Raw genomic sequence first — 12,560 nt, forward strand, 5'->3', positions numbered from 1 at the left:
GATCTCTGTAATAAGCTCCTCCCTCTGTTTCTGAAAGACACTTCTTTGATAATGGATGAGTGCTATGCTCATGGACATAGCATGGGCGTAATGACAAATATTTAGAATACAGTCGGATATAATAGTGGCTTAGGAAAACGGAAATAGTACATTCTCCTCTGGCATCTACAAACCAGCCACAGGTAACTAACCAACTTTACAGTACCAGGCATGAATTCCCTCCTCTTAAGTGATCCTTTACATCCAGTTAGCTGTTGGCTAGCATGAAGATCAAAGTGCCACTATTGTACCATAGATAGTCTCTTGCCTTGTTGATCTTTGTAGTGGTTCATAGGTGTAGTGGTGTGGTTTAGATGAGACTGCCTCTGTAGGCTGATATACTTGAATGCTTTGTTCCCATTTGATGGACTGTTGAGGAAGGATTAGGAGGCGTGGCGTTGTTGGAGGAGGCATGTCTCCAGGCATGGGCCTTGGGAGTTAAAAGTCCACATTGAGCTCAGTCTTCCCCCACACACCCCTTTCTGCCTAGCATCATGCCTGTCTGCCACCACACTTCCTGACATGATGGTCATGGTCTAGCTTTCTGAAATTCTAAGTAAGCCACCAACTAAATGCTTTCTAAGTTACTTAGATCATGATGTGCTTTCACAGCAATAGAAAAGTAACTTGGACAGAAGTTGGTATTGGGGACTGAAGTATTGCTGTGATAGACCTGGAGGTCTGAGAAGGAGGGGGAACATGAGGAGAAGGAGTAGAGAAAATAAATGGCAATAATAGAAGGCTGTTCCGATCCTTTCCTGCAGCCCTGATCTGGATTTACAGAGACCAAAACATTCCAAGAACTGAAGTTTGATTCACAGGATTTTCACTGTTCACAGAAGCAGAAGCTGCAACAGCCAGGGGTTCTCACATGGCAGCTAGTGGCTGTTTAGCCTACTTAGTGAGTTCAGAAGGTATCTGTGGTCCGGAAGTAACAACTTTCAAGAGTAGTCAAGGTCAGTAAGGAAGTCAAGAAATTCCCAGAAGAAGGATTGGAGCTACTACAAGGCAGGGGCCCTGGAAGCCCTTCTGGGTTTCCATACCAAAATGTTAGATTTAGGAGCAATAAAGGAACAAAGGGCATAAAAGAGACCAAAGTCTGTTCTCACCAGATAAGACTATGTTTATTAGCACAGCAGTGAGGAGGAGCAGCAACTTTCCCATGGGAACATAACTTGTGTGAAGGGAAAGGAGCTGGTCCAGCCTCTTGCAGGAGTGGGCAGGGGGCTTGAGTATAAAGAGGCTGATGGAGCTGCAAAGGGTACATACGGCCTCCTATTGGAACTGTCTGTTCAGGCAAAGCAGGCTATTTGCAAACCGTCTCAACAGACAGTTCTCCCTGAGATATGGATTTGGCTGATGGATAACAGTTGAGCAATGACAGCAAGACAGTCTCAGCAGGACTTTTGGATTTCTGATGCCAGGGCATACTGTTGAGTGAAAGCTTGTGCAAAATGTAAGTCATGGAGGGGGCAGGTTTAGACCAAGCAAGCAGAAGAACTTGGTAGCTTAAGCCACATGGCTTTGGTTTTATCAAGGAAGATAGAGGTGTAAAGGTGTTTGGAAACTTGCTCCATCATTAAGGAAAGCTGATAATGTAGTCAATAATACTGGGAGGAGTAGGAGATATGAAGAGCCGTCTAATAAGCCATTTAGCATCAGACATAGAAATACTGAATTTGCCTTGCTGGGTTTCAGTCTTGCTTTGGTCCAGTATTTCCTCACTATGGCCCTATTCTTCCTCTCTTTTGGAATGGTAATGTATATTTTGTGCTATTATTTGTTATAATTGTATAATTTGGTTTTAGACTTTGATTTTTCAAGGGTAAAGAGATTGCCTTGAGTCTTGGAAAAAAAGAACTTTGGACTCTGGATTTTTAAATGGTCTTGAGACTGAGGATTTTTGAAGCTGGACTGTGCCATTCGCATTATGATGTGGCTACAGGCGTATGGGAGCCAAGGAGTGGAATGTGGTGGTTTGAATGAGAATGGCTTCCATCGACTCAAGGGTGTGAATGGTTGATTCCGTTGGTGGCCTGTTTAGTAAGGATTAGGAGGTGTGGGCTTGTTGGAGAAGGTGTGTCATTGGAAGCCAGATTTGAGGTTGCAAAAGCCAGTGCAAGGCCCATTCTCACTTTCTCTCTTCCTCCTACTTGGAGATTGGGAAGTAAGCTCTCAGCTACTCTTCCAACACCATGCCTGCCTGCCTGTCACTAGACTCCTCACTTTGATGCTCCTGAACTAAGCCTCTGAAACTGTAAGCAACCCCCCTAATTAAATGATCTTCTATTTTTTCCCTTGGTCACAGTGTCTCTTCATAGCAATAGAAAAGTAAGAAGCTACTTATGACAGCTGATTGATTTTTCCCTTGGCAGCTTGCATAGCACCATTGACTACTATAAGAACTCATTCTTGTGGAAGAGACTTTAAGACTGTTTCCACGTCAGTTCCTCCAACTCCTGTGCCTAAAATACATGCTGTCTTCCACAGTGGGATCATACCTTCAAGTCCAAGTCCAAGGGCAATGGCAGTAGCCTGTAATGCTTGGAGAGTTTCTTAGAATTCCCTAAACTGATTTCAAGAATTTTAACATCTTCCCTGATTGCTTCACTGATCATTGGAGTGTGATGTTCAATTTTATTTAGATTGTTTCATTTCTGTCATTTCCCTTGATGGTGATTTATAGTTTTACTGCTTTATGATTGTATAAGATAGAAAATATTGCTTTTATTTTTAATAATTTTTTACTTGTTTAGTGACTTAAATTGTTATCTGTATCACAAATTGCCCCATGGACTGATGAGAGATGTGTATTCTGTAGCTATTGAATGGAATATTGAATGGAAAACTGTCCTAGTTTGCTCTCTTGTTGCTGTGATAAATGCCATAACCAAAAGTAACTTGGGGAGGAAAGGGTTTATTTCACCTTCCAGCTCATAAGCCAGCCTGGTGCTTTCTATGTTTTTTATTGATTTAATTTTCAGAATTTCTGCTTGTTCTTTCAAACTCCTTATGGCTTTCTCATCTATATACATGTTCTGAGTTAATTTCCTCACTTCATTCATATGCAGGAAAGTTCTTGAATTTTTTCCAAATATACTTTCTTTTTTAATAATTTATTTAATTCTATGTGCATTAGTGCTTTGCCTGCACGTACATCTGTGCAGGTGTGTTGGATGCCCCTGAAACTAGAGTTACAGACCGTTGTAAAGTTGCCACATGGTGGCTGGGAGTTGAACCCAGATTCTCTGGAAGAGCAGCTGTTGAGCTATTTCTTCAGCCCCCTCAAGTATACTTTCAAACTATTTGTCCAGCATTTTAAACACTTCAGCATTTTTGTTTTTGTTGGATTTTTTGTTTTGTTTTGTTGACATGGCATTTGCTGAGATATATTCATTTTCCTTGCATTTTCATATTTTATTTATATTTCTGTGTTAGGTTTCCTATATAATTTTGGATGTATGTGTCCTCAGGTTTACTTTTTTTTTTTTTTTTTTTTTTTTTTTTTTTTTACACTGGATAGCTATCTGTAGAGGGCTCAGTCTTAAGTCCCAAAAAGAAAGAAGAAAAGAAGTCACTGTAATATCTAATTAAACTATACAAATACAGAGAAAGTATTAAAACCAACTACGGTTCCCCAACAGCTATGATGCAGATACTGGCAGAAATAGTGTACAGTAAACTGTGAAGTTAAAATTCAATGTGGGTAAAAGGAGAAGCATTAATTGCTAGGAAAAGAGCACTTATAATTGGGAGGAGTGTAGAAGTGGGGATGGATCTAGGAGGATTTAGGGACAGGACTGGATTTGAATATGAACAGAATACATAGTATGCATGTATGAAATTTTCAAATAATTAATAAAATGTTCTGTTTTAAAAGTAGGAATAATAATAAATGAATGAAATAAATAAAGAGGACAGACAAGAGTAGGAAATAGAGCGCTGAGATTTGTGTTGGGATTTTGGTCTCATTGTGTTGTTTTTTTTTTTCTTGGCCAACTGTAGACCACCTGTGAGACGGAGGAGGCTGCTGCCCCCTAAGGCCTTCGTGGACCTGAAACTCAGATTCTCAGTTTCCTCAGCATTGAACCATACAGAAGGTAAGTGACTCTGGACGCAGAGCTGCTCTGCCCCCTCCAGCATGGGATCCTTAGTGTCCTCAGTTATCATTTGGTGCTGGACCTTGCTCATTAACACACATGGAACATGACCTCTGAATGGTGGCCTCTACATCACAGAAGGATGCGATTCTCAGAGTGTACTGGCCTATCATTCGCCAAACTCATCACTGCCTTCTACAGGGGTTTCCCACAAAGCTGTTCTGCCAGCCGCTCCTTTTGCAGTTGCTCCTTGTTTCCTTATTTACCCCAACATTTTTATCTCCAGGAGTTGGCCTCTCTCAAGATTGTACCTTGTTGGCTAGCCCTCTGAAACAGCGGAGAGGGGAAAAACCACATTTCTCCCTCTCCACTGCCAACAGCAGGGTCACTGTCTCAAATTTCCGAGATTGAATTAAGGCTTGTGAGACTCATGGGCTGATCTTTGGGATTGGAGTATCCCCTCCCCCGCCCACCTTTTTAAACTGGAGACACATTATATTTGGAAGTGCCTTTTCCTCATTCCTACTACCCTCACCATGGAACTAGTTGGTGCTGGGGCTTTTGAGATCTTGCTACTCTTGGATGAATAAATAGCCCTTCTGTGTTTCAGTACCTTTCAGTCATCCTAGCGTTTCCTTTGTGATTCTTGATGTTTTTTTTTTATTAATTTATTCTTGTTACATCTCAATGTTTATCCCATCCCTTGTATCCTCCCATTCCCCCCCCCATTTTCCCATTATTCCCCTCCCTTATGACTGTTCTTGAGGGGGATTACGTCCCCCTATATATTCTCATAGGGTATCAAGTCTCTTCTTGGCTACTTGCTGTCCTTCCTCTGAGTGCCACCAGGTCTCCCCCTCCAGGGGACATCTTACCCAAACTTGTCTTTTACTTGTGGATTTTGAGAAAGAGTATCATAGTGGATTTTTAACTCACTGTATAGTTGAGAGTATCTTGAACCATCTGCTCCCACCTCCTGATATGCAGCCACACTCAGGTTTTACTCTAATTCTTGCTGTTTACCAGGTAGTATGCAGATACCTTCCAAGGTTATTTTACTCTAGAGTTTCATGTTTTGTTATGACTGTCTTGAAATTGTGCAGTTGTGACGTAAATGCCTGCTCTGATGGCATTCATACTCGCCTCTGCGCATTTTGGTGTGGTAGGTATGTTCAGCATAGTGTTTTAGCAGTGGCTAATAAATGATACCTGACACCAGACATGAAGTCCCCATAAGATGCAGGGATGCTGCTTTATAAGTTCAACTGTATTTATGTTTTGGGTATGAGGAATATTACTGTTACTCAGATAAGCCAATATAAAATGTGTATTTGGAAGAGTACCAGTCCTTTCTCATCTTCCCTACCCTGTTGTTATTTCCTTTTTTTCTCCCCCTTCACTGTAGGGATGGATAACATCTCCCTTTACTTTCTTCTCTAATATTATATTTATTTTGCATAAAGGAAATGTACCGTGCTTTCTCTCGTTGCCTTCTTACATGAGAGAATAGGATGCATATTTTTATTTTTCACCTACCAAAACTTTTTATTAAGTAAGTTACTGATTTACTTTATATATCCCAGATTGCAGCTTCCCCTCCCTCTTCTCCTCCTAGTCTCTCCCTCTCACCTCACCTTACCTCATCTCCCCAATTTCCTCCTGCACTTTCCCTTCAGAGAAGGGTGACATCGCATGGGTATTAGCCCACCTTGACATCAGGTTGCACTGGGACTAGCTGCATCTTCTTCTATTGTCCAGTTGGGAGAAAGGGATCCAAAAGCATGCAACAGAGTCAGAGGCAGCCCCTGTTCCTGTTTTAGGGGGTCCCACATGAAGATCATGTTGCACATTTGTTATTGGTGGGGGGCTAGGTCTGTTTGGCGGTTCAGTAAGCCTCTTTGGGCCCAGGTTAGTTGATTCTATGTGTTTTCTTGTGGTGTCCTTGATCCCTCCAGCTTTGTTTATCCTTCCACCCACTCTTCTGCAGGATTCCCCAAGCACCACCTAATATGTGGCTGTGGGTCTCGGTATCATTTTCCATCAGTTGCTGGGTGAGGCCTCACTAACAATAGTTAATTCCTGTTATACTCTCTGACAGTAGGCTCCTGTCTGGTTGTCCCTATAACATGGCACAAACAGCAAATCCTTGAATACATTTCACTAACATTTGTAACATTGTGTGAAATCAACTACTTGGCTTCTTGAGACTTCCCAGTCCCTTTGTTTCAAGACTATTTGACTTCTGCTTCACACAAAAGAAAGTTCTTCACAAGTAGGATGTAACTAAACTCTCTTACACCCTGAGCTATAACTGAAGACCATCTTTCTTAAGACCATGGAATACATTTTCAGCACTGCTTGAATGTTGTGTCCCCAAGATTGAAATCCTGGAAGTCTCAAGAAAACATAGCACTTCTTTGTTCTTAGCTATGATAATTTTATAGTCATCAAGTTATTTTATCCAAGGACAATGTTGTAATGTGTACTGGATGCTGTAGCAACGTACCATACTAGGTAGGTGATAAGCAACAGTAATTTTGTGTTCTGATGGTTTACTGTTTTGGCTTGGAATTTTTCTTATTCATATAATACTACTTTGCTTTATAATCTATCTAATTTAATCATGCTATTTTCTGTTTGTTGGTGTTGTGTAAGCGTTTTAGAGGGTTTGTTGTTGTTGCTGCTGCTGCTTCTGTTCTGACAGTAGAATAAAATCTTAAGAGTGTTGTGACTCTTGTATGTGTTGCAAGATTCTTTTTTTGTGTGTGTTTCTGTTTTTAATTTTTTCTTTGATAAATCAATCACTTCACAAAAAAATCCTTTTAAAGACAACAATCCAAGAAAACATATTGTTACAGTATTCACATTTTAAAGATTGTCAGGTTCAAAGACCGAACTTAACTGGAAAAGTCAGACTGCTGAGTTCTGTCACTATCTGCAGGAGAGGCCTTCAGGATGGGCATTCCCTAGGGGAATGTGTGGGAGGAACAAGTCTCTGCTGCCCCCACAGGTGCGCCGGCCACTCTGCAGGCTAAACAGTGGCCCATCACTCCTAGTTGGAAGGGCCACAGTGCATATTGTGTATACACTTCTATTTGACAATCTGGACTCAAAGAAGCAGAAAACTGAGCCCACCAGACAGGTGGATCAGCCAGTCTAGATTTCTGCGAGGCAGCTAAACAGCAGGAAGCAAAATTCTTAATTCTCTTCTTTTGTTTCTTTTCCCATCATTAACAGGTTTTCTTGAGTGCTTCTCCTATCCACATCACTTTATTTTCCCCCAGAGACTGTGTTTTAAGTATTGCAGTTCTAAACCATCCATATAGCTTAATTTATACTCATTTGATATTTATTATTTGTAATGCATATTCATAATACATCTTAATGATATTCATTGCATTATGTTAATGCCAGCTTCTAGCTTACATGAATCATATCCAACTGTGCTTTGCCACCCCAACTCCTGGCACCAATCCCAGATCTTTATCAGGTTGACTATATACTTTCCACATGTGAGACAGCATACAGGTTTAAATTGAACAGTTTTTTTAAGTCTCTGCCCTAAACTGTACCCCATTTTTTTCTGTTTTCTTTTTCATCTTTAGGCTTAATTTATGACTAGTTTTTCTGAATTTGCTTGAGGATAACTTTAAGCTCTTAACCATCTTTCTTCATGTGTATCTTGTACAGTTTTGGTATAGCTTTATCTGCCACAAATATAGTGATAGGAGTATGACAATTCCTGGCCTAGAATGTCATTTCTTTTTCTTTTTAATCAAATTAATTTGATTCTTTAATATTTTCTATTGTTCCACTTTCTTTAGATTTATTTTTTATTTCACCATGGCTTATACACTGCTAAAGGAAAATACCAGGAGCCATATAGTAGCTAAGTGACCAAAATTTTTTCTGCTTACTTACTACCCATTTCAATTGTGTTTTATCTTATACATATGTGATATATGTATATATATGTGTGTGTATATATCTATATATATATATCTATATATATATATATATATATGATGGAGTAGGCAATCTCCAAAAGGAAGTAAATAGTGTCTCTCTCTCTCTCTCTCTCTCTCTCTCTCTCTCTCTCTCTCTCTCTCTCTCTCTCTCACACACACACACACACACACACACACACACACACACAGCCCTACCTTTTACACTCACAAGTCAATTTCTAATCTGTGTCTATAGTAGAGGTATCTAGTGGTGGCCATCTGAGTCACCATTTAGTTTTGAAATGTTCTACCATTTGTTTCAAAGAAGAGACTGTGTATTTTCCCAGAACTTGTAAATGTTTCTCATCCTGATGTAGGTTCACAAAGATGGATGCAGAGACCCCAAACACTCTGTTGAATCTTGCTATGCAGAGTCTGCTGAGCAACGAGTCTGCAGCAATCCAAGCTCTGGGGGATATTCCAAGAGATCTTTTTGTTCCATTGTTCATTGCTGCCTTCGAGGGTGGGCATAAGAATGTATTGAGTGCGATGATTAAAGTTTGGCCCTTTTACTGTCTCCATATTGGGCCATTAATTATTCAGGATGCTCAACATGAACTCCTGCAAGCCATGATTGAGAATCTTCCAGTATGTCCTGCACAGGACTCTGCTTCTCGGTAAGATCCTATAATAGAGACATAGTAAGACACAGAAGGTTATACCACAGCATACTACTCTCCTGGAAGTAGTAACTAGTGAATGCTGAAGATATTTGTGTGAGGCTGTTGGCCAAATGCTTAAGTTGAAGACTAAGATCTTCAATATCCATTATGAAAACTGTTATTAGGGGAGTATTATTGAGGGGTTTATGTGACATGTACTATTACATAAGAGAAAAAACAGGAGCTTTAAGACTAGAGATGAGGGGCTGGAGAGATGGCTCAGAGGTTAAGAGCACTGGCTACTCTACCAGAGATCCTGAGTTCAATTCCCAGCAACCACATGATGGCTCACAACCATCTATAATGTGATCTGATGTCCTTTTCTGGCCTGAAGGTGTACATGCAGGCAGAGCACTGTATACATAATAATAATAATAAATAAATAAATCTTTTTTTTAGAAGACTGGAGATGATTTAAGGTGTATAAAGGATGGGGGGAGGAGACCAAAATTTCATAGGAAAGAATTGTTGGTAATTAGTATACAGAGTGCCAGCTATGGATGAAATGATTTGTTCTTGTATGTCATCAATGATCATACTAGGTTTCATTATCATCTGTTATTTCTCAAATATTCTATCTCCTTTTATCCCTACAGGAGACCTAAGTTGAAGATCCTAGATTTTCGGCAGGACACTGACTGTAGGACTACATGCCCTGAAGTCAGCAGCAAATCACCATTCTGTTTTTATTCTTGTGCTTTTTCTGGCCATTCTATCATGAAAAAAGAAGAACTGCCTTCTACTGTAAATTCAAAGTTCAAGGCTCAGTCACCCAAGCCTGTAGAATTACTGCTAGACCTTTCCCTTGATGGCTCCTTAATGGAAAGGCAATTTTTGGTTTTGCTTAAGGGTAAAATTGCGGAGAGTGCAGGGTCTTTGCATGTGTGCTGTCGAGATTTGCAAGTTGAGAACTTGTGTGAGTGCAAATGCACCCTGAAATTTCTTGATCTCAAATGCGTTGATCAGTTGTCAGTGGAGAAGGGCTCGCTGAGTGGTATCACCAACATCCTGTCTCGGATGGTCCACTTACAAAGCCTTAGTCTATATAATGTCACTTTTAGATCTCTGAATAGGAAAGTCTTTAAAATTTTTCTCAGTCACTTGCAGCGTATGGAAAGCCTCAAAGAACTCAACTTGACTTCATTCTGCCTCAAAAATCATCTGGACAAAGTTCTCAGGTAAGAGTTTGGGGGGTAGATCCCTGGGTTTCCTCAATAGCTTATTTGAGACTAGACAGGAAACATTCTTTTGTATATCTAAGCTCCTCACAGCTTTTTATGCATTCCACTTTGTCACTTATGGGAAAACAGAATGTGAGTACAAAAATCTAAATTTGAAAAAAAGACACTAACCCTCTAGATATGAGGAAGAGGACCAAGATGGAGGAAGACGTTATTCCTGTAGCACTGATGCACATAATTATAGATGTCCATAAATGCATAATGTTAGATCACTTTGCTAATCTAGAGTCTCCAAGATATAGGCCATGAAAGAAGAGGTTGTTCTTTGGGCACTGGCCAAAGGGAATTTTCAGTTCCCTGCTCTCTCCACTAAAAAAGGTGAACTAAAATCTACAGTGGATAATATTGTGAGTACTGACTTATAGTTCTTAAAACCAACAATTATAATATATTGTACACAATCCTAAGTTGAAAAGAAATTGTATCTCACTGTTGAAAACTAAACTTTCAGCTGGGCATAGTGGCATGTTCTTTTAATCTCAGCACTCACTCAAGAGGCAAAGGCAGATAGATTTTGTGAGTTCAAGGCCATCATGGTCTACATAGTTCCAGGACACCCAGAACTAAGAAGCAAAAGCTTCCTTAGTCACAAAACTATTAAGTGAACTACAGCACTTTGATACTCACATATAATACATGTGGAAAGTACTTTGTTCTAGATATAAAGGTATAGTTTTCCTCATTCAGTTTTCGTTCTTCAGAATATTTTTTTTTGTTTTGTTTTATTTTCTCTCTACAGAGTCCTACCACCTTGTTTGGAATTCTTGTATCTGCCATTCTGTGATCTTTCCTACAGAGACTTCAGATTTCTGTCCCTGAGCCCTCAGGTCACCAGGCTAAAGCTATTGAATCTTAGTAACAACGCAATGTATTGGGATAATGTCGAGCCCATTCACACTCTTTTGGTAAATCTCTCTGGTACGCTTCAGCATCTAGAGATAAACCACTGCCTTTTAAATGATTCTGCAATTTCTGTTCTTATCACTGCCCTAACTAAATGTATCCATCTTCGTGTCCTGGCCTTTGCTTCTAACCCCGTCACAATGCCTATGCTTGTGAATGTCATGAATAATTTGACACCTTTGATGGAACTAAAATACGTGATTTATCCTATCCCTATACATTGCTTTGAACAATGGCATTTTCAGGGCAGTTTAGACAGACAGAAGTTTGCCATTGTACAACTACAACTGAAGGCGATGCTAGAGCTTGCACAGAGGGGTGACATGAACTGGATCACTTACACTGAGTAGATTTCACAGTCCAAAAGTGTTTCAACCTGATATGTACCACTTAAGTACTATATATTATTCCCTGGGCCAATAGACTCAATCCATAAGGTCCTTATGTTATAGGAAATTATACTTAGAGAGTGTAGGTATGTAACTGCTTCCCATAGAGAATAGCTTAGGAAAAACTGGGGGACTTCAAGAGTTCCTGTGTATTTCTTGTTATTATTGGTATATTTCATTTTACTGACCATGGTGGTGTGTATATAATATAGGATAATCAAATCCTGCTATACTATTATCTTTGCCCATCGTGTTTGGTTTGCTGATGGGCACATCACACAAAGCAGGACAGTGACAGCCTTTCCCTATCTTTGTGGAAAGGGTGGTGGGTTTTGAAGACAATATTTTCATCCCCTGAGTTTTACATTAGGCTGGTTTTGGTTGCTTATTGGGAGACTATTGCGATTTAACCCTGGGCCAGTAAATAAAGATAGCAGAGGCCCTGAGGTTTGAATATCCCCCCAAGCTACTTCCTTGATGTAGGCTCACTGTAAAGTTTCTACCACTCTCCATGAAGGGTGGGTATCCAGCCTTTGTAATTTTGGGTGGTATTTAGGATCTTTGCCATAATATATCCCCTTGTTTCTTTTAGTTCTCTTACTCTATACAAATTATCTTAATCCTGTACATTTCCTTAGCTATAAATAATTCCATGTATGATATATACATATATATATGTGTATATGATATCTGTGTCCCATACATACTAACCGCATTTGAGTACTGAGTCCAACTTATTTTAGACTCTAAAATATGGCATAATAATAATTTCAATTCATATATCCTAGACTTACTCAGAAATAGTGTATGTAAAGTCAGTAATTAATAATTTTCACAAGGTTAAGGAACTTGCCCAGTCATCCAGTTGCTTACCACACAAGCATATCTGTGCTCAGATCTCTAGTATTTGTGTAAAAGGATGAGCACCAAAGTGCACAACTTGTAACTTGAGTGCTGAAAAGGTAGAGAAAGAAAGATCCTTGGGGTGGCATAGTCAGACAGTCTATCAAATAAAATGCCAGATACCTACTTCTGTCTCCCACATGTACACACACACAGAAGCACATGCATCTTGTTCCACACATGAACATAGACACATAACAATATCTTATACTGTTAGTTTCCTGAAACAGCATAATGTGTTGCAAAGACATCATAAAGACACATTTAACATTTGTTCCTTTCACATATTGAAATGGCAAAACGACTGCATTGCAAT

The 12,560-nt window shown here is 39.7% G+C and overlaps 1 protein-coding gene across 1 annotated transcript; it reads left to right on the plus strand.

Annotated features, from left to right (window-relative positions):
• The first annotated feature begins 8,473 nt into the window (after window positions 1–8,473).
• On the plus strand, window positions 8,474–11,302 carry LOC127184910 (melanoma antigen preferentially expressed in tumors-like). The gene is made up of 3 exons (XM_051141367.1): window positions 8,474–8,763; window positions 9,405–9,986; window positions 10,789–11,302. The coding sequence occupies exons 1-3, from the start codon at window positions 8,474–8,476 to the stop codon at window positions 11,300–11,302; spliced, it is 1,386 nt and encodes a 461-aa protein (XP_050997324.1).
• The last annotated feature ends 1,258 nt before the right edge of the window (window positions 11,303–12,560 follow it).

Source organism: Acomys russatus, chromosome X (genome assembly GCF_903995435.1).
Source record: "Acomys russatus chromosome X, mAcoRus1.1, whole genome shotgun sequence".
Taxonomy (NCBI): Eukaryota; Metazoa; Chordata; class Mammalia; order Rodentia; family Muridae; genus Acomys; species Acomys russatus.